General features: G+C 40.6%; 1 protein-coding gene across 3 annotated transcripts in view; it reads left to right on the top strand.

The window, feature by feature from the left end:
* The window catches only part of LIPG (lipase G, endothelial type), a 45,584-nt gene extending 25,940 nt beyond the window's left edge, over positions 1-19,644 (top strand). For all 3 annotated transcript variants that reach the window (XM_044081686.1, XM_044081678.1, XM_044081695.1), the window contains exons 6-10: positions 12,580-12,822; positions 13,091-13,211; positions 14,638-14,865; positions 15,172-15,273; positions 18,305-19,644. In XM_044081686.1, coding sequence (XP_043937621.1) covers positions 12,580-12,822; positions 13,091-13,211; positions 14,638-14,865; positions 15,172-15,273; positions 18,305-18,317 — 707 coding nt within the window. In that variant the 3' untranslated portion in view covers positions 18,318-19,644. The remainder of the gene's footprint in view (positions 1-12,579; positions 12,823-13,090; positions 13,212-14,637; positions 14,866-15,171; positions 15,274-18,304) is intronic.
* The last annotated feature ends 3,741 nt before the right edge of the window (positions 19,645-23,385 follow it).

The following is a 23,385-nucleotide window of genomic DNA, read 5'->3' as shown; positions in this document are numbered from 1 at the left end:
TAGCTCTACTTTTTCCACTATTGTATCCTTTGTATGCTACACCCTAATCTGTGTTTCACTGCTGCAGTCATTACACTTGGGTTATCCTGCTGGCAGGCTACCTGCACGGTGCCCAAAGCAAAAGCAGTTTCCAAGTGCCAGTCGGCCGACTCCTAGTACCCAGTTGGGGAAACCCAGACCGATGTCAGAAAAACAATTGTATTTCTTGTGGGAAGCAAATACCGAAGGATTTTCATTCTTACTGTATTCCTTGCCTAGGCCCTGACCACAACGTTGCTAGCTGTTTTGTGCTAGATTTAACCAATGCACTAAAGTGTCGGTACGATTTTGCCCTTAATTACTTTGTCCGAAGGTTTAACTATAAAATATATAATGCCGTTCTAACAGCAGACTACCGGAGTTAAGCGCAAGGAAACAAGGGCCGACATCAGAGGTCCAAAACTGAGTAGGCCTCTGCTAGGCCAGTCGCTGGTTTGCAGGTGCTTTCGCAGCCCCTGACACCCACTGCCTCAGTCACAGGCCACTTTGACTCCCATGTGGGGACAACTAGGCCTCTGGATACTCAAGGTATTGGACCTTCAGAAACTATTCCCTCAGATGGGCTTGGAGCCACTGAGCAGGCATCGGCTTAGGGTGTTTTCAGACCTACACAGTTGTATATCAAGCCAACCTTGGCTTCCAAGGCAAAGACCTAAAACAATCTTAAAGACAAACCAGTACAGCATTCTCCTGGACAGACTTCCATGCCTAAAACAGATGCTTAAAATGGCCGAAGACCTAATTACTTTGATCAGGGGTTCCCATTCCCCTTCTAATAAGAGGCCCTAGGCAAGACGCTGAATGTGATTCTTCTCATGACTCCTCTTCAGAACAGGGATACACTCTTCCTCCCTATGAGGATGCTGAAGAATCTATATTCCTTCAGCCTCTCCTCCTGAGGACTAAATTCTTTTGGGGAAACCCTGCATACCATGAGGGAGCATTTTCACTGGGAGAGCCAAGATTATTCAATCCTAAGAAAAGGCTCAGATTTTCTTTTACTTAGCACAGACCTCTTGCTATTCCACTAGACATTGTAGAGTCCAGCCTGACTGCACCCACTTGTACCGATGGGTACTACAGGGTTCCAGATTCGCAAATTTCTATATAAAAACCCTGCTGCTGACCCAGAAACTGTATCTCTGGTCCCAAAGGGGTCAAGGCTTCCACTGCAAAAAAAACCCTGGCCTCTCTGATAGGGATTCTAGAGCACTGAACAGAGGGGGGGGGGGGAGGGATTTACACCTCTACTACCTTGGCTGCAAGGGCTTTAAATTGTCAAGTTTCATGTGCTTAAATATCAGCAATACGCTGCTAAAACAGTCAAATTCTGAATGTTCTGAAAACAAGGAAATGCAGGATTTATTGCATACAGCTGAACAAGTGGGAAAGCATACTTTGCAATGTGGTTTTGATTCACTGGAGGTCTCTTGCAGGGCCGCTGTTACAGGCTCTCATTAGAAGGCATGCTTGGTTAAAGGAACAATCTGCCTGATCATAAAGCAAAATTATTTGATGCTCCATTACAGCATGATACTTTGGTGTTAAGGCAGAAGAGGTGTTTGAGGATAAAGCGAAATCTATGCAGACAGTACAGGATTTTTTACAGGTACAGCCACCTAGATTTAGCAGGAACTGGTCTAAGAATTGGTCCTTTCCAGTGTCTGACAGGCCACAGAGGCAGATACAGATGCCCTAGAGGCAGATGTCGGCCCCAAGGTTCATAAGGCCTAAACAATGGGGTACTTCTACTTCCAAAAGCGAAGACAAATCGCAGCCATATAGGAAGCAGTCCCAATGCCAAGCACTTATCTTTTGGCAGCACTCTTGGGGGGGGCTAGCACTTTTTTCACAAAATTGGCACATGATCACCCAGGACAAATGGGTCTTGAATATAGTTTCAAATACAAAGTTTAAAGTTCAATTCGGTTTAATTCCACCAATTTCCACTATTTTCGACCAAAAAAGAAAACCAAATAGATGGAAAAATGCTCAATTTATAAACAAAGCTTTCGGGAATATCCCTTCAGTGTTCAGTTAATCAAACAACTTAAACCCCACCTGACACAGCCATCCAATCCATAACTTAACATTTCATTAAATACGCTATTCTAAAATACTTGTAAGTCAGATGCAAAAATATATATATATATATATATATATATATATATATATATATATATATATATATATATATCTATATATATATCACACATAATAAAATCTATTGTAGAAATTAGGATTATTTCATGGTATAACTAATCTGTCAGCTTTTAACCATCACTATATTACTGAATTATAAAAACAGTAAATAGAGACAATGAGGAAAGTTTTTACTACATATATTCTTTGAATACTCAAAGGATAACTAGTCCTCTACCTATATTGTTTCTGTCTAAAATCTAATGTTCTGTTTAAACCTGGTGCTCTATCTGCTGCTCACCTTATCCATTTATATTCTGACATTTCTAACTTATTATTCTGGTCACCTAATCGAAAGATTCTTGTACACCACTTCTAACACCTTAAATTTAAAATTGTGTAAATTATTTTTATCTAACCTATGTTGGGCTAGTGCATTAGATGGAACGTTACTCTTCATATCTGACCTATGCTCTAATGCGGTCTTTAAACATCTCTAACATTTTCCAATGTAGAAACTTGAACGTTGTATGCATGTAGCTAAATATATGACCATTGTTCTACAGGTTGCTGCACAATTTATTTCCTATTTTATATTTATAGGATGTTCAAAATATCGCAGATATCTGAACTACAACATGGAACTGTCCCTATATTATGTCACAGAATTAGTCTTAAAAACATAATTTTCTTTTTAAATTGCTCATAAGGCTTATTTTCCTAACATTATTTTCCATTCTGGTTGAACCATTAAAATACACCAGTTCCTTTTTATAATTGCTTCTACATATCTTGTCAAGTTATTGTAAGTGGTAATGTATCTTACTATAGGACCTATATTTGTCTGTAGTATCAATATAATTACTAAAGTAGGGAGATGCTTGTTTTGTCCTTAATTCCTTTATTTCTTTACTCATTTTATTGATGCTTTCCTTGTCGTACCCCCTATTTTGAAATTCCTCCGTCAATTTCCATTTGTGTACATTTCCTTGGATCTGTGTTCAACCTACTAATTCTTGATGATTGGCTTTTAACAATACCTTTAAATACATGTGCTGCATGCATACTTTTTAGCATGTGTACTTATTCACCTGTACATTCTTTCTGTATGCACAGGTCTCTAGTTTGTGATCAATACCTTTATAAATCTCCACATCCAGAAAGTAATATCTCTAATTACTAGTAAACTTAAACTTGTATTTTAAATATTGAACAAAGGCATCTAGTTCTTCAGATATCTGCAATAACATCCTATAAATATAAAATATGAAATTTATGCAGCAACCTATAGGACAATGGTCGTATATTTCGCTACATGCATACAAATGTTTAAGTTTCTATGTTGGAAAATGTTCAAGAAGTTTAAAAGACCGCATTATAGAGCATAGGTCTGATGTGAAGACGTTCCATCTAATGCACTAGCCCAACATGGGTTAGATTAAAGGTAATTTACACTTTTAAATTTAAGGTGTTAAGAAGTGGTGTATAAGAATCTTTGATTAGGTGACCAGAATAATAAGTTAGAAATGTCAGAATATAAATGGATTAGGTTAGCAGCAGATAGGTTTAAATAACAGTAACATTAAAACCAATATTAGATTTTAGACAAACAATGTAGGTAGATGACTAGTTATCCTTTGAGTATTCAAAGAATATATGTAGTAAAAACTTTCCTCCTTTTTTTTTTTTTTAATTCAGTGATGGTTAGGTAAAAGCTGACATAAGTAATACATTGTACTATATCTTAATTTCTGGTGTGTGTGGTAGGATCACAAGGAATGTGTATGTGTGGGGTAGGATCACAAGGAAAGGCCATCTCAAAGCAGACTATTTCAAAATGGATAGGCCACTGCATTAGTTTCTGCTATTCACAACATGGCAAATCAGTGCCCAAGGGCAATTAGGCCACATTCAACCAGAGCAGCAGCCACTTCAGCAGCCTTCCTCAGAGGAGTACCAACCAAGGATATTTTGGAGGCTGCAACTTGGACTTCAGTGCACACACTTACAAAGCACTACCACTTAACCTCTTTACTCTAAATCCAGAGCAGGCTTTGCCACTGCAGTTCTGCAGGGCCTTATAGCCACTCCTAATTCTATTTAGGCCCAGCCACCCAACCTCAGCTTTGGGATTCTACCCAAGTGTAATGACTGCAACAGTGAAACACAAACCTAGTACAGTTGTGTACCTAACCTAAATGTAGATTTATTCACTGTTGCAGTCCAGGTTACCCTCACACAAATCCCCCTTTCATTGCTGGGACTTCTGTACTTCTCTATTCTATTCTATACAACCTATGTGGTGTATTTGCTTGTAGATGAAGGTAATGTTAGTGCATGCTTTTTTATAAGCAGAATTTTTTAGCCTACCATTTATGGGGGCACCTGACATCTGGGGTAAGAAACTGAAGAAAATGGTGTTGGCTGCATCTTTTATACCCCTGGTGTACTGACGTCAGGAAAGAGGTGACTGCAACAGATGCCGGACCAGGACTTTGGAATTCAGGCCGACTGCAGGTAGTCTGCCAGCAGGATAACCCAAGTGTAATGACTGCAACAGTGAATGCACTCTTCTCTCCTATGCCTCTAAATCTTTCAAATTAGTCTAAGCATAATTTTACATAACTGCTTTTAACTGCATTTTAAGTAACTTTATGATGTAGTTTTCACTGTACTTGTATTTCATTAGAGCTTTTCTGCCTGGGCCTTCACTGAAAACTGGGTATGCCAGTCATTCTGCTCACATTCCCAGTAATCAAATATTTGACCTCTTGAGATGCTTCTCAGGATTGTCAAGGGGTGCAGACCAATTGCTTGTGAGTCATGTTAGTCACATGACTTTCCCCCTTGTCTGGATTATTGATCCTGTCTTCTCTTGACCTTTAATAGGGATAATCTTTGCTGAAGATTCTCTAGTCTACTTGTTTATGGTCATGGTCTGAGTCTATGGGCATGGCTCATCCTGTTCAGCATCTGCCTAGAATGTCTTTGCTGTTTTTTCCTTTTTTTTTTCTCTCTAGCATAAATGTTGACTATTTCAAGATCCTTAAACTGTTCTATTCCACAGAGGTCTGTATCCATTAATTACAACCACTTGACTGTTTACACTTCAGATGTGATTACTGTGGTTTACACACCATAGGTTCATAGATTAGTGCTAAGCTAACTGCCTTTACAAGCCACTTTAAGCCTAGCCAATCATCCTTTGTGAGACTCAAACCCTGCACCTTGTGTTTGTAAGGCAAACACCTTGACCATTAGGCTAACCCTCAGAACCACCAGTTCTGCAAAGCCAGATCAACTATGATTCTGGTTATCTTTATCCTGTTTATAGATGGCTGCCCTCCCCCAACCCAACACTTGGTCCATTGCTGAAGATGTACACTTCAGATGCCTGATTGGAGTAAGAAATTGGTTCCCAGGGTTGGTTTATGCCCCACCCCCCTTATGCAAGGGGATTACTGTTCTCCATTCTGCTGGAACAAAGCCAGTTCTCAGGCTCTGGTTAATGAGAACACCAAGTAGGTCCACCAAGTCTCATTTTAGATAAGCAACCTGGGATGTGGTCCCAATGAGGCAGTGACTTTGGCCGGGGAGTGCAAATATGACTTTATTGAGGACTGGTGTTGGGGGGACCATGCTTTGGGGTATGGCTAGCATGGACTGGGGTGAATGCAGCAAATCTGTCTTAACAGGTTGGCAAATTCTGCACCCCCACAAAGTAACTAAAATGTCCTAGACACCATACTTGTCAATATGGGAGGTCACTGTACTCCCATCTGTGTGGTGGCCTCCCTGGTAAGGTCTGACCATAAATCAGTTTTGTTCAAGGTAACTGAACGCGTCAACCACTGGTTCCAAAACTAATCAGCTGTACCTGACTGGATTAAAACCAGATCCTCCCAAAAAAAACCCTGGTGGACCTAAAAAGCATAAACTGGTTATATACCAAACACTCTTGCCCAAGAACAAGGAAATTTCTCAGCAGAGGAAGAATTCCCTCTGCAGCTTGAACCAAGCAAATTGGAAATCATAAGTCCTCTAAAACTAAAGCTAAAATAGCATTCCTTGCTATGGATGATCATTTTTAACTAGTCTGAAATCTAAAAGGGAATGCCCAGCTATAAGCCAAACTGGTAGTAGATAGTATCACTCGTACTATACCAGATGAACTTGACAGCCTGTTGGCTGACAGATTTGCCATACATTCACCCCTGATTTGCCATAAACTCTTGCTAGTTGTACCAGAAAGCATACCTGACACCAGTCCTCTGCCTAGCCTCTGGTCATATTTGAACTCTCAAAAGGCCAACATCACAGCCTCAGTGGGACCACAACATCCCAGCTTGCTTAAGTGATCTAAAGTGAGACCTAGTGGACCTATTTGGTGTTTTTGTTAGTCATAGCCTGAAGACTAGCTTTGTTCAGCAGAGTGGATAACCATAGCAGTAATCTCCTTGCATAAAGGGGGAGCCATCTACCGACCCTGGGAAATCCTCCAAGTCTAAGCCTCACTTGCTTACCCATGGAAATAATAGTTGTGGGTCATTGAGGACATGCTTGCTTAAATTTAGTACTCTGTCAAAGCCCTGGATGAAGGTAAGGCTTTTGTCACAGTACCCCCACTTTATCTCTCCCAGCTGGGGATAATCCTTGCATCACTAGATCAGTAGCTAATTTGCTCACTGACAGTACGCCATGTCAGTTGGTGATTCTACCTCTACCAGTTGACCAACATTGGTATAACCTAAGGATCTGTGCTGGGCCCTTTACCGTTTGGAAACTTGGCATAACCCAGTCTAAAACAGACTGCCTTTGTTTGCTGATTGCAAATTGGGTGCAATCATGGAGACTCCAAATGATTATCATAGGAGGGGCTAATACAAATGGATTATCTCATGTGGCAAAGCAGAATTACCTGCGAATTACAATATTGACAGCACCTGTAAGTTCAAACCCAGTGGTGCAAGATATGAACACTGGTAGATGGCAAGTTTCCACAATGGTAAGGAAAGCCCTTCTACATTATGCGTCTCATAAGGAAGGGCATTGTATCCAGGTCTGAGGATGTATTCCACTGTACTCTAACTGCATCAGACCATTAATAGGGTACAATGCTCCCTTCTGCATGTACCTAACCAGGCACCTGCAGCAGCTGGAGAGACCACAGACGTTTCTTCCCAAGAAAATATGGTGCCTCCAATGACTTCTGTGGATAGACAAAGCCCTATTCCAGTACTGTGCATCATAAAAACTGCCGAGACATCTTGTGCCTGGCCAACAGGGCACTCTCTGACCCTACCCTGATGGATATGCTGCACATCTGCTGGAGCAGTCTCCCGTAGATTGCTGCTACTCTGGAATAAACTTCCAGTCTACATGAAGCTGAGCTATTCTCTGACCTTGTTCGTATGGACAGGGGGTAGTCTTATAGACTCTGTAAATTGCATCCATGTAACAAAGGACTGTTTAGGTAACTTGTAACCTATAAAAAAAAAATCTAGGGACAAAGTCCAAAATCAGGGACCATTTAGTCTAATGCTTTTTCTGAAGGCTGGACTGTTAAATGTCATTGGTTAGTGACACTAATCTTCAATGATTTTTCGCCATCACATTTTGTAGCACTGGTCAAAAGGCCAAGGAAGTGTTTTGTTTGGGTTTTCTGTGAAATTGGTAACCAGTTTCAACTTTTGCTTCTCCCACAGACCTCTGCAGAGAATAATGTATGAGTGGATAAACCATTAGCATGTCATGACATTTTAGTTATTTAGGGATAAAGCCAACCCTGGGCACAGTGGTTCAATGGCTCAACTGCAACTCGGTGTGGCTTTGTGGACAGCCCCTCTTCCACAGTTTAGGTTTAGGACCAATTCTCAATTTGCTCACACAATTTATTAAAGTAAACATTGATATTGGTTGAATTGTGGACAAATCCAAAAGCAATTGGGGGGGGGGGGGTCATTTATGTGAAATCATGTTCCGAAAATGTCTGCAAGTGACAAAGCCATATAGTGATCTCTCAAACCAGAGATGCTCTACAAAGTGAAGGGCAGTTAATTAGGTTGCAGTCCCTCTTAGACAGCAGTTGTCAGGTGTTTAGCTGGTGACATTTGCTTTCTATTAAAGCATCAGTCTCTGTGCAAGTGGTGGGCACTAAGGACTCTTGTAACAAAGTAAGGAAAAACAGTTGTATATCTAGCTGTGCTATTTCATTGAATGGCTGTGGGTCCTGGGTGGCCATCTGTTTTGCTCCTATTCACTGCTGTCCACACTTGGCTACCTTTTGACCTGGCAGACTGGGTGTATAAAGTAGTATTCACGTGTGCTAGTGGTAACTTTATATTCCACAGCATATTTCAGAGCTAGAGAATAGGCAAGCAGTTATCGTGGGTGAGGAATTGGCTCTGGAATGGGGCAGGTATCCTTTTTGTGGTAGTTGGTATGAGACTACTGCTTGTTTGAATTCATAAGCGTTCCCCTTTAACCTCTTTGCCAGGCTCAGATGTTGGAGTTGGCTTGTTGGGGGAACTGTCTTGTGGTGGCAATTGTTTTTTCTGAAGATGCTTTCGCTTTCCATGGTCCCAGAGTGGTCATTTGCCAACAGTGAAATAATAGCTTTGCTAAAAATAAACCACCACAAGTCCATATGTATTGGTGCCCTCTATCCCCCCCCCCCCCGGTGATATCAAAACTCTGTCCTGGTTCTCCTCCAGTATAAAAAATGAAACCTATATACTCTGATAAACATCAACTGACTCTCCAATTCAGGATGGTGCTGGTAAGTTGACACACACTGGTGAAGAATGGTAAATCCGCTATGCAGCTCTGGAATAAATAAGTCCTTTCTTGTTCAAAGGTTATCCAAACAATTGCCACGTTCAAGCATCCAAATATAAATAGTGGACAAAAGGTAGAACTAAAACCAAACTGGACCAAACAGGGCCAGAAGTTTATTGAAACATTAAGAAACACGGTACAAAAATACTGCTTTTCGTCCTTTCACCATACAGAGACTTCAGACAAATGGTTCTACACAAGAAACCAGCCTGTGTTCTAAAGGTAATTTCAAATTCAAATTGTGCCCCTCCCCTGCTACAATCTGAATGACCTAATTTCCTGATCACAAAGCATTTGTCATTTCCTTTTCCTAGTTACACCCATTCAGTAATATACACAATTCACTTGCAAGGACAAGAATAAGGTTAAAACATTAAAAATGAAATGAGTAAGAGTACAATGGGTAAAAATACACAAGTAAATCCCCATTTAAAGTATGAAATCACTAAACTAGTATGAGTAATATGAACTACAAGAATAACCAGTCCAAACATACACATTTAAGCATTTAAACATTTAAACATTGTCATTATGTAATAAAGGTAAGGGGGGGGGGAGGGAAGGAGAGGAAATGTTTGCAACATAATGATTAACAACTCTGCTTTCTGTTGACTTCTAACAGAATTTAATACTGTAATGTATGAGAACCAGTCAACATCAACTGGAATACTATTAACTCCGAAGCCCCCTGTACATTTCCCAACTAAATCTCCAAACAGACCAAATAAAGATGGTCCCTCTGGTACCATCATTGACTATCCTAAACTCACCCAACCTGAATCACCAAAGCTAGAACATTACCTGATTCAGTGATCACCTACCAGCCTTTGCCAACAGTCTTCCATCTCCACTGCATAAACACCACTACATCAAAACCTGCAACCTCTCCTCTTTCAGCCCTCTAACTTTCTCTGAATGCTTAAAGCATACTGACTTGTCTCTTAAAAACCCTTCCTCTAGATGCTGTTTCCTACCACTCATTCCTAACCCTTAATAAGCAAGCCCCCACCTCGAACCAAATGCATCAAAACCAATCCCTGGCCATGGTTATCAAAGGATACTAAATTAACCTTGCAGCAAAGGGGCACAACATGGAAAACTAACCCTAGCACTCTCCTAGAGTATAGGCAACTATGAAACTCCACAAACTAAAGACCACAAAGCCCACTACTCAACTCCAGTCCTTGCACTCAAATCCCAAAATATCCTGGGACTCAATCTCCTCAATACTGCATCCTGGCCACCAAGAAAACCCCTGCCCAGACCCCATCCTTGAAACAGCCAGTCAGTTTTCATAGACTGCATAGTTATCGGCCTCCTTCCCACCGCCCTCCTCCACCACCATCCCAGTCCTCAACCTTTCACCACATCCTGCCTCCAGCCCATCCCCACAAGCACTATTAAGACTTCTACTCAAACTGTTGCAATGCACACGATTATAGACTTGTCTTCCTCAAACAATCTGCAGACAGCATTGCCTATCCCATCTTTCAAATCCATACGTCCCTTCTATTTATATCTGGTGTCGTGTTTAAATCCTCTCCCTCCACACCATCTCGCACACCACAATCTCCTGGTTTTCCAGCTACTTGTCCAACTGCCAACAAGCTGTCCAATGGAAAACTTAAACCTCTCCCTTCCTTCCCACAAGGTTCTGTTCTTGGCCCTCTTCTCCAACCTATTCATTAACTTTCAATCCATCCCAGATTCCTCTAGCATCCAATAAGCAGATGACTCCATTATCTGCTCAGCCTTCTCCCCCTCTGAGCTAGCAAAACCCAACTGACCTTTTCCAAAACAGAAACCTGGATGGCACTAAATGCAAATAAAACAAACTTTTTTTCCCCCTACCAAAAACTCCATTGACCCAAATACCATCCTTGAAATTGTTCCCAGCACCAAGCTTCTTGGCATTGATTTTTAAAATTTGGCATCCACTCCAGTCAAAATCAACCAAAAGTTAGGTGGTCTCTACAGGCACAGCTTCCTAAGCCCCTCCCTCTACCTGTCAAACTCTTGCATCCATCTTCCTACTCCTCTCCCTTATGTATGGTGCCCCTCTGTTTTCACCAAACTGCTACCACAAGATCTCCAAATCTGCAACCAATTCAAAAACCCTCAACTGGCTTGAACTGCCCATCTAAGTACCTGCAACTCACCATTGCCCACAAGCTAATCTTTAAAACTTGCCTACTGCCCAGCTCTTGCTACTTCCTTTAAAACTTTACATTCTCAACCGCTCACTCAGATCCAGAAACCAAAATCATCTCCAGGTCCACAAACCTGGCCATCTACTGCTGAAATCTGTGCTACTTATCTATCTTCCAAATGGGAAGGAATGCCCTTGCCACGCTCCAACCCCCTCCCCCCATTCCACCTTCACTGACTCCTCCAACTACCTCTATTACTTCATCCCACCCAAAACAGTCCCTCCCCTACTAAACTAATTTTCTATTGTACTATACTCCAATCTCACTATTGCCCTCTCCATGCCTCTCCATGCATAATATTTTCCTAACCTAACTGCTAGTAGCTATATATCTTGAAATGTTAAACCTACAATTGGGTTTATAACAAATATTCACTAAATTAATTTCTGTATTGAGTTGTCTTCATTTTTGTAATTGTGACAAATCAATTGTAATTATGGAGTTTCTGTAAATCTTAATTGGCTGTATGAACTGTCCTTTTGTAACGTGTGAAATGTAACTTGAAATTGTGGAGCTTCTCCCCAGGGCTCCACTGAAAAAGGCTCTTCTTGGCCCAGTTATCAAACTTGCATTAAATAAATTTGGCCAGTATATTTATCTTTCTTGGAGATGTACTATCCTGTGTGGAGATGTACAATCCTGTGTGGGACCTCTATTTTCTCTTCTGAAGGGAACATGAAACTGAAAGCTTAGTTTTGTCCTAGTTTCAAAGTGCCCCCATAAAAATAGGAATGCCAGTTATTTGCCTGAGGGGAGCTATTATCTGCAGCCACTTTGTCATTAGTATATACAATTTACCAAGAAGTGTAAACCTCCCTTTGGCACTTAATTATAGTATTGCTCCTTATGTGACCCTGCCCAACTTGCAACGTTTGTTCGAATCCCTTAAAATATGCACATGGAGGGGGGATTGGGTCCCCACCCAAATATATGGGGTCTTACAGGAGGGAGACCCTCCTTGTGTGGATAATATTGGGGGAGGGTGTTGTGGGAGGCTGGATAATAAAAGCTGGCCATGGAGCAGCCTGGGGATCAGCAGAAGAGCCAGTTAGATATTCCAACTGAGGACCTCTACATTCTTGGTGGTACAGGAATGTCTTGTGTATAGGAGAGGGACATTCTCTTTAGCCATAGGAGCTTGTTGAGTAAAGGAACTGGTTGCATTTCTGGGGACATGAATTACTCTAAACTGACAAGACTGCTGCCTCTGACAATGTATGCCATTAATGCTATTGCTGTTAGATTATTCATAATTCTTGATGTTTGTCTGTGGTACATATGAAACTGCTGTGGTTTCTTGCTGAATTGCAGAATGCAAGTCTCAGATGCCTGGAATTTCTTATTTGTTTAGGAATCACTGAAGCAATCAAATGTGAGCACGAGAGATCAGTACAGCTCTTTGTGGACTCTCTCCTAAATCAAGAGCAGCAGAGTTTGGCTTATCGATGTACAGATCCCAGTCGCTTTAAAAAGGGTGTCTGCCTCAGCTGCCGAAAGGCCAGGTGTAACAAAGTTGGCTATAATATAAATGTTAAAAGGATGAAGCGAAACAGCAAAATGTATCTGAAAACACGTGCAGATATGCCATTTAAAGGTAAGCATCTCTTGCAAGATGACAAATTTTATAAACCCTTAATGCAGTGTGTGAAAAATACCTGCTGAGGTGGTTTCCTATCTTTCCTTTGGACTTGTATTGCATAGTGCTATGAATCTATGGTCACTTTATCTTTTATATCCATCGGCTGCAAGTTGCCCTTAGTGAGCATATTTATAAACCTGTTCTATTGCTGTTCTGACTTTTTGCAGGCATTAGATATGTAAAGACACTAGAATCTAAAATCTGCATTGCATTTTTTTTCTAGTTTATCACTACCAGATAAAGATGCATATCTTTAGCTTCGATGATGTGGCTGTTACAGAGCCAGTGTTCTCTGTTACCCTGTATGGCACCATGAATGACTTGGAAAGATTTCCTCTTGAGTTGTAAGTATTGCAACCAGCTGCTGCCCTGACTGCTCTTCAGCACATAGGGAAAAATTGTTTAGAGGTTGACTGTCTCTGATTTTTTTTTTTTCAGGTGGTTCCCATTTTAATGCACCTTAATTTACCACAGTACCAGATAGTAAAACTCCCTATGACCCTCTGGTACAGTTGTAGCTACAGAATGTGCACTGAATTTGCTTAGACAATGGTAGGCTGAAGATGTCCTGTATTCTACTTGGCCATTTATTTAACATTAACTTGTCTTTGTTAAAGTGCCACTTTAACTGGCTGGCTCTCTAAATGTGCATTTTTTTCACATCTGACCCAGAATAAGTTGTAGGACTATTTGGGACAAGTCTGCAACTGTGCTGTTGGTTCTCACCGTCCTATGACTGGACTGACTAGCAAGTTTCATTTCCCCCAAAAATATTTCTTGTTTAAAACCAAATACATTAAGCACTTTCGGCTCACCACTGTAGCCTTCATCAGAATGAACCTATTTTTTTTTATTAACCAATCATTTCAGTTTTACTAATTAACCCTATTAATCCACTGCTTCACCTTAAAGTTGTGTCCTTTATAAAAAGACACAATCAAAACACTACACGCTATCTTATACAAAATGTTTTCATAAAATCTGCTTTGATCAAACCTAAAATAAGCCAAAAGCGCTTAATGTATTCCAATAAACAAGAAATATTGGTATACTTTGTACTGCTACCTGGATCGTTCATTTTTCAGTTTGTCTGACTTCAGGGAAAATGGAGATGCACTTGTGGATCAGAAGAAATCTGTGGCTACTCTGGTCTGTGCAATGTTTTGTTTTTCCTCGCATCACACTTCAGAATAACTGAATGTCCCAAATTTGTGCGTCATTTCAAGGCTTTTTTTTAATTCAACTACTATTGCATTTTCCTTGCAGGCTAGTGTGGGTTTTAATTAGACTTTGAAATATTGGCCTACCTTGGCTGACTAGAAGCGGAGAATGAAATGTAATGAACTGGGTTTTACAGCTGGGAAAGTGGAGGTTTGTAAAGCAGCAGGACTCTTGCGTCCATTGCAAGGAGGGATGCAGTATATCAGAGGGCTATAGGCAAAATCTTTCTAAACAACACTTGCTTGCAGTTGTCTGGGCATGCGAAGTCTGACCATTTTTGCCAAGTTAAATTTTAGGCTAGGCAACTAAACGGATGCCACTTCATGAAGGTTTACTAGGTGTGGGGGTACAACCAAAATAAAAACTGAGCTGGCTGTCAAGCTGGCTGCCTTTGTGGACATGGGACTTTTTTTATTTTTTGTAAACCCTCTTAAATGGTAGGGTGGCATGTAGTAGGCAGTATGCATTTTGCCATTTAACATTTTGACTATTTTAGAATTTGTACCCTTCTAAATGTGTTTTTCTTTTTTTTTTTTTTTTTTTTTGTAGGTCCCCTTATATGGGCTTTAACTCTACCCACACTTTCCTTGTGTATACAGAGGCAGATATTGGTGATATAAAAACAATTAAACTGTCTTGGGAAGAAACTTCCAGTTCTTGGTCCTCTTTCTTGGCAAGTTACTGGAATTACTGGTCATCTGGTACTTCTAAGAGTGCAGAAAAAAAAGATGTCATGATCAGGCGTATCCGGGTAAAGTCTGGTGAAACGCAGAAAAAGTAAGTAACTTATGTTTGCTATGAAATGTGCCACCACTACTATTGCAAGGGGTAAATTTTATTCAAAACTGTATTTGAACCATCTAACATGACTCCATATGTGAGAGAATCCTTCCTACCTGTTGTAACTATAAACCACAAGTCAAAAATTTACTTTGTTTCAATTTGGTAGGGCAGCTTTCTAGCTGCAAAATGTTGTAGAAAAGTTTGTAGAAGTCAGAATAAACTTGACCATACCCTGGCTGTAGACTAATGTATATGTTTAACTAGTTCTATTCTAAAGCCTGTTGTACCTTTTTTGCATAGGTTTGCTTTTTGTGCCGAAAAGGATTCGCAAATTATTTCTCCAGGCACTGAAGTCTCGTATGTGAAATGTGGAGATGGATGGGATGTCAGACATCAGAAAAGGTTATTTTACTATTTCCAAGTAGTGTTTAGCAATACATGTTCAGTAAGATATTTTGTTCAGAAAATTTGTAGCATGTGCTGAAGTTTCTGTGACCTGCATGTATTAAGCTAGCAGTGTGGAGAAATGGTCAAATACTTGCCCTAAATTAACCCACTTGCATATGTGAATGTGCTTCTGATGTGGGGAGGGGACGGATTATCTTGACAATCTGAAGGGAGTGGGTGAGATGGAATGCTGCTAGTTGTGCATACGTGATCAGCTTGTAACATTTGGTCAAAAGTTGATGTGCCACACTCGTAGCAGCAGAACACTACCACTATATACTACCACTATATACCGCCTTCTGCCACTGACATTCGTTCTTGTGCTGTGCCACACATAGCAGCAGAACACTACCACTATATACCGCCTTCTGCCACTGACATTCGTTCTTGTGCTGTGCCACACTCATGGCAGCAGAACACTACCACTATATACCGCCTTCTGCCACTGACATTCGTTCTTGTGATGTGCCACACTCATAGCAGCAGAACACTACCACTATATACCGCCTTCTGCCACTGACATTCGTTCTTGTGCTGTGCCACACTCATGGCAGCAGAACACTACCACTATATACCGCCTTCTGCCACTGACATTCGTTCTTGTGCTGTGCCACACTCATAGCAGCAGAACACTACCACTATATACCGCCTTCTGCCACTGACGTTCGTTCTTGTGCTGTTGCTTGTAACTTTATTTGCTGTGTTTGCATACTTGCCCCACTACCCTCTGTGGTCCATCCTTTGAACCTGTTTTACTAAGCTAGGGTTGCCAGCTGCTATTGATGAGCTATAGAGCCAAAGGTTCTGATTAGAGAAAGTTGCATTTCCTAGAAAAGGTGCTTCTTTAATGCGAATTTTGCAAAGGTAAAATTAAATGCTGGGAAACATTTACATTTACTTCAGTTTATAGATTACTTTTTCTCCGTGGCGATTATCTCATTTAGTTCCTGCAAGAAACCATCAAAATACCCCTGTGGAGACTCCTTCACATGAAGGATTATGCCAAAGTTTTCTCAACTTGGGAATATAGTGTGTTTTGTCTAACCTAAATTTCTTCAAAATCTTTTGTGCATTAAGCCTTCCATTTCTCCAGATAGACTAGCAATTTGTTCCATGGCTAGTCTGATTTACTGTTGGAAGTCTCTAGGGCTTCCCTAGCCTAGTGTGAAAATTCATTTTTCACCTTGGAGAAAACTACACTATCTGTGGCACTGTAACCCTGCCAAATCTCTAGCTTTTGTATTTTTTTTCTTTTTTTGCGGGGATTCAACATTGACCCGATTCTACCACCCCATAACTTGCACTAGTTTGAATTGATTTTGCTTTGTTACTGAAATTAAATGTAGGTGGAAACACATTTCTGTAGTATGCCCACATAATGCATATGGATCAGATTTCTTCCTTGACTCATTTATTCTATTGCATGATTTTAGTCATGTACTTCAGTACTCTGGGTACCCTTGTTCCTCTACTTGAAGTGTTGTCTTGTGGGGCTTTGTACTCTTAAAGCACTGGAGGCTGTGATGCCAGCAGTAACTAGAGCAGTATCTGGGAGCTATGACCCTGCTACTGTTTGGGGGGGGGGGTCAACTCTTTCAGGGCTATCCCTTTTTTATCCATCTTGCTCCCAGAAGACCTTAATGACCTGGCCATGGTGCTCCTAGTAGTATAAAAGTCTCCTTAAAATGGACCATAGGCCTGGTGGGATAAACAAAGACACAGAGGCAAGGACTGGTTGATGGGAAGGCTTTCAGTGAGAGGCCATTGGGTGAAACCATGTGTTAATAGGGTGGGAATGGGTATAGAGAAGGATACTGCTGAGCAAATAGATGAGAAGCTTGAGAAAGCAGCATCATGGAACTGAAGGGGACCCTAGACAGCATTAACCTAAAAGTGTATGGCTTACCTGATTTTGTAAAGAATAAATTCCAGCAGAACACCCTGTGCTTAAGTAATGCAACTTCTAATGGTAATGCTTGGTTCCTGTCCTCAGGCCCTGCAATATACAGTAATTACTTTCTCACATGAACTGGGTAGTATCAACCTACTTTCCACATCAGTCTGTAAGGGGGGGGGGAGCTGCACAAACTGGATTGAATAGGGTATGGCAACTTTTACATGTTTGGTAAATCATGCATGGACACGTATTATAACTTGATTTACCTTTTGAACATGGCACGTTGACACTTCACCCTTGGGCAAATAGTACTGTTTCTGCTTGAAAAACACCTAGAGAAAATGTTTGCATTTGCCGAAGGTCCACTTCACAGACCTTTAGCAACTCTACCACTGAATGTCCAGTTCTGCTTCACATAAAAATATTTCACCAGGAAAAGGCAGCTCTTGTCAGCCTTCCATAAGAACACCACAGTATGTCACCCCCACCCATGTGGGTGGCTGCATCCCCCATACTTCCCTTAACCTATATACAACTGAGATCCCACTACAGTGGGGGGGGGGGGCAATTAAGATGCTATGAAATTTTGTGCTGTTGGCCAACTGCTTCCTTTCTAATCTTTCACAGAATGAATGTTCAGTTGTGTCTGGGTCTAATTGTTTGTGGAAGTGAACCTTCGACAAATTGATGGACCTTTTTTTTCCTGTCTTGGGACCTTATCTGCCATCTACAACATTAAATGTTTCTTTAACCTTTGTAACCAAAGTGAAGACCTTGGCTTATTTTCCTGTTTATAACTGAACTGGTATTGGCTGATAATGGAACCTTGGGGGCGGGGCATTGACTATGTGGGGAAACCAAAAGGAAGATGTGGTGGGGGCTGCATACCTGGGAGGTCTGCATTTAGAAAAGTGATTACTAGCTAGAAGGGGACTTCCTTTTGTTTGAAAATATTTTAGTCCACTCCTAATGCCAAGATGTTTGACTAGGCACAGTAATCAGACCAGCAATGTGGTGTTTGTGATATTTACATGTTTAGGTCTGCAAATATTCATGTGGTTATTTTGATTTTTTTTTTTTCCTTTCCAGGATACCTTCTTGATCAAAACTTTTGTGACCAATCTAAGAAGACCAGAGAACCCAGTTTCATTTGAAGATATGCACTTTGTTATGGGACGGTTGTGCTCCTAGGTTTCTGTTCTAGGAACAGTCAATGTTTGAATTCTCTTGTTTGTACGAGATAGCACTTCTGCATATTTAACATTTCTTTATAGAAATTAACATCTTCAGAGATCTGAAGAGATTTTATATGGTAACCATATTTTACTGGCTTTTCCTTCCTGTAGAAGCCTCTGTACTTATGTTGAAAAGGCTACTATACTGTATCTAGGATGGTGAAGGTGAGACTTCATGGTATCTGAATGTCATTGGTATGCGTTTGCAATTGAAGGGCACTAATGTTGAAGGCACACTTTAGCCTTATGACTTTCACTGCATAATGGCACTTCACACCACTTAATGGGGAGGGCTTGTATTGGCAAGTTTTCTGTGGGGTGGGGAGGGCTTATATTGGCAAGTTTTCTGTGGGGGGGGGTGTTGTGCAGTCATAACATTTTGTAGCTGTTCTTAACTATTCCATACTCTAGCTTAACAATTTAGTCCCTTATCTATCTGTTGATAGAAATCTTTGTGAATGTTTGTAAAACTGCATGTCTAAGTTGCATAGATGACCAAATGAAGCAGGGAAAAGTTTACATTGGTAAGTTTATACTATAGTGTGCAAGCAGCATAGCAAAGGGGTTTACCACCTTCCCTTTGAACTATGAACATCTCTATCTGCTTCAAATTTTATATGGATTACCAATATTTTGGTATTGTAAAGTTCCCTTCTGTGTGGTACATTCCTGCTGCAGACTTTGCATGATTTGTCAGAGAACTGGTTGCAAACTTTACCTTTGAGTAGCAGGGAGTTCTCAATTCAGGTTAGGGCTCATTCTGTGGACTGCATGCTGCAATTAACAGATTTGCTTGTTACTACATGTGCAGTCTATGGATAAATGGTCCTGTTGCCAAGAAAGCCCTATGCACTTAATTTGTATACTTTCCCTTTACCCAGTCCTTTTGGCAGGGACCTTCAGCATATGGTTTTGCTCTCTAGCACCAATATTGGCAGACTCAATCTACCCTGCTCTGGATTTGGGGTACAGTACTTTTGCAGGGGAATCTTAAATGCTTTCCAAGGGCAAATGCTGTTTTGGTTCTTTGTGCACTTATCTGTTACAAGAAACTGTTTATATGGTATTGATGGATCACTGCCTATTTATGTCTAAAGTTTGTATATAAAGTTTTTATATTTATTTTGTTTGTAAAAGCAAATTTTGATAACTTAAATACAGTGCATAATGCCAAAATAAAGATTTATGTATGTCTGCCGTCTTGAAGTTATTAAAGCAGTATGCAGAATGGAAGTATGTAATGTTTCAAAAGGCAATATAAAGAAATACCAGTGTCTTAGCAACATACCACATGTAACCTTTTATTGTATGCTGTGTTTTTAACGTTGGGCTAGAGAAAGTATATAAGCTAATCCTGATGGCCCTACAAAATGTTGTAGATGTACATAAAATGTTTGTGCTCACTTGTGAAGGGGCCTGACATCTGGGTGGTGGCAATGTGTCTTACTTTTTAAAGCAAGAATAACTTAAGGATCCTGACTCTCAAAACAGCAGCAGTAGCAAAAAATGAGCACAACTTAAATGTTCTAGAGGGAGGCTTTGTGGGGAATGCCAAATATCCCATCCCTACTCTGTAGAAAAAATATAGGGGGTGTGTTGGTGGGATAAAAGCACTGTGTAATTGCAATAAAATGTGGGGAGTACTTTTGGAAAAAGTAAGGCTGTGATGTTTGACAAATTTGTCCCACTCTGGCACTAATGCAGAGATTAATGTTACAATAACCTTCTCAACTCCACAATTGTGGAAAATTTGGTCATCTTGAGCCAATTACCTGAAGTCACAGCAGTCTATACCCATAACTTCAGCTGTAATTAACCACTAAATATCCATGTTACTAAAATATGCAGTGCCAGTTGAAAATTAAGTCCGTCTTACCTGCACGTATTGGTAGGTTTGACAAAGCTTTTCTAGCCACATGCTGCCCAAATCAGCTTTGCAAAGCACTTGGTGTGTTCATTTCACAAGCATTGAATGGATTACTGAATTTTAAAATTCTAAATACTACCAGTAGTTAAATTGTATGTTAATTTTAAGTAAAAACTGAATTATTGCATAACGTGATACGGTTTATAAAATTCTAGACCATTTACTGTGCAGCATTTATTTTAAATTGGATCAAACTTTAGTAATGTCAAAGATTCATCTTTTGTGTGCTGGGGTTAGCCAAAAATAATTTGATTTCCTCTAGCAGTGAGCTGTAGTTAATGGTCTTCAAGATTTTCCACACTTGCCATTAATTCCAATGTTTCTTCAAACAGCAGCATTGCACCCTTTTGGCCTCATCAGATTTGGTTTCCATTTCTCTAGCCTCATCTTCAGCATCCACCCTGGATTTGGGCTCCATCTCCAAACCCGTTTTACTTGATGAGCATGATTTAGCCAGACATGACTGCATGGTTTCTCCAGTTCCACTGACTGCCCCGTCTCCTATCTTGCTATCTTCCCAGATGTCTTCTACAAAGACGAGTGAATGGAAAATAATTGCTTTCTGGGCCCTTAAAGATCTAGACATTTTTTTTTTTTTTCAGTGCCTGTACCAGTGCTACTTTAATGTTTAGGTTCAATCTTTAATAAAGGAGCTAGTTGTTTTTTCCAGTTAGTTCAATAGGCTGTCTTATCTAATTTCTCCCACATGGGCAAATAACTTTACATTAGCCTCTTCTAAATTATTCAAGGCTTTCTCAAGGGAGCCTTTTTGCTTGCATCTCCATTAAAAGATCCTACTCCCCCCTTGAGATTTAAATATAATGCTTCAGGCCTTAACTCTCATCTCCCTTTGTACCTTCAGCCAAAGCTGACCTAAAACTTTTGTCTAGGAAAACAATTTTTCTAATGGCTGTTTACCAGTATCTGAATTCCACTCTTCAAAGCCTTCTTGTCTAATAATTTCACAAAGACAAGGTGTCATTGCATACTAACCAGTCATTTTACCCCAAGGTAGTTTCTGGCTCAAATATTACCGAGGTCCTTACTCCAGTTTCCTTTCCCGATTTTTCAAACAAAGGAGTACGTTACACCCGTTGGATGGGCATAGACAACTTTATTTCTACCTGCATAGTACCAAAGGCTTTAGGATGTCTGACCAGTTAAGTTTCCTTCTCTGCCTACCAGGTTAGGCAATCCAGTATCTAGTTAATTGGCCAAATTGTTGACTGACCTGTCAATGGTAAATTGGATTTTTACCAAGACCTGAAAGAGCTCATTCCACAAGATCTATGGTGGCTTCATCACCGTTTTGGCCTAGAGCATTTAGATATTTGTGCAGCTGCAACTTGTGCTAATCCCCACACTTGCATTGCTCAGTCAAAATTAATTTGTTTGCCTGGAACAGAGTGGCCTTTGGTTCAGCAGTGCTCTAGAATAGCATTCCATAAGCACCCCCCCAGGTTACAGTAGCTGGGAACTCTTGTCACATCAGTTGAACTAAAAAAAAAAAATGACATCAAATTTATATATCAGCCTTTCTGTATTGTCCATTTTCGTTCTTCAACTCTGCCCACCTACCACCTCCTTTTTTGCTTCTGGAGAGGACCAACAGTTGTACAGGAACCTCTGTTACTTGTTTTAATCTCCAGTTTCAGTTGCCCCTTTTTATGTCTAGGGGCAGCAAACTCTGTGGTATGTTAGGTTGGTTGGGCATTCTGGTTAATGGGAGGACCTCTACTTCTAGAATCTCTTCTGGTAGAAGCAGCCAAGTCAGATCAGTCTCAAAGTAGTCAGTTGAATGAAAATACCTCATCCAACTATACCAACACCATCACCCATAAAGTCCCTTCTCCACAAACTCATAACCTTCTATCCATGTTGCTAGACTTGCAATTACTAAAAATATTTTGCACTCCAAACTTTTACTGCCTTCCCCTGACCATCCAGTCATCACAAAACGCTGCAGAATTTCAAACTGCAGTACACAGTTTGTAGGTTTGACCTTCTGGCAAATAACACCACTCACTACCATCTTTTCACAAATTACATTGGCTCAGTTCTTTTACATGAAGGTTACTGCCTCCCACTAAGAAGGTCACTTGGACTCAGTTTTACACTCTGCCTGCTCGTATCATCCTTCAAAGACCCCAATTCAAAACTGTAGTTAAATTAAGAGCCTTTTAAGACTTGACCCTGTCATTTGGAGTGATCTCTTGGTAGAACTTGGGGGGGGGGTATAATCCTAGTAAATTTCAAAACTGCTCTAGCTGAGTAATGCCATGTTGGCATTTCATACCAATGTTTCATTGGTGGCTGTCCATTCTGCCATCCCACACTATTTCTCACTTTATTGTATATGCATAGTTATTTTTTGCACCACTTAATATTACTTTTTGCTTGTGTATAATACGTACCTATTTTGCATGTCTTCCACTTGTTACTTCATTACCCATCTGGGCCCAGGTTGTGGCTGAAAGGGGTCTTTGGCTCAGTTTACTGGTTTGCAAGAAATAGAAAGTCCCTGCACATCTTATTGGAAAAATGTGAGCCTTATTGGTGGTTTCCTTAATGATGGTTTAGGTCTTATGGTCCCAGTAAATGTAGCCTGTGTTCATAGGTGATTACTAGGCTAATGGCTCAAGAGCCTTTACAAGCCTAGCCAATAATGCCCAATATATGACCCATCCCAATTTCCAGATATGGGATTGGGTACTGGGTCTTTGGGTGCTGGAGCCTTGAGTAACTTTAGACTGCCACTGTCCATAAGGGACATGGGCCTACAGTGGCAGTGAATTTAGAGTTTCCCATTCATTTATTCACGTTCCTTTTGAAGAAAGTGAGGGACTAGCTTTCATCTATGAAGATGGGTAAGATTATTCCTTAGACAAGGTAGCCTTTGGGCAAGGGCACCCACAGGCAGGTGCAAGGGAGTGCACTTGCACCCCCTCTGCAACTGGCAGGCCGAGATTGTTTAAATTTAAACTTTTTAAAAGGGCGGTCCTCTAAGA

The sequence above is a fragment of the Protopterus annectens genome, chromosome 1.part1, assembly GCF_019279795.1.
Source record: "Protopterus annectens isolate FY-2018-M chromosome 1.part1, PAN1.0, whole genome shotgun sequence".
In the NCBI taxonomy this organism is placed as follows: Eukaryota; Metazoa; Chordata; order Ceratodontiformes; family Protopteridae; genus Protopterus; species Protopterus annectens.
Note: the sequence above shows the minus strand (reverse complement) of the source record. Positions and strands in the feature narration are given on the sequence as shown.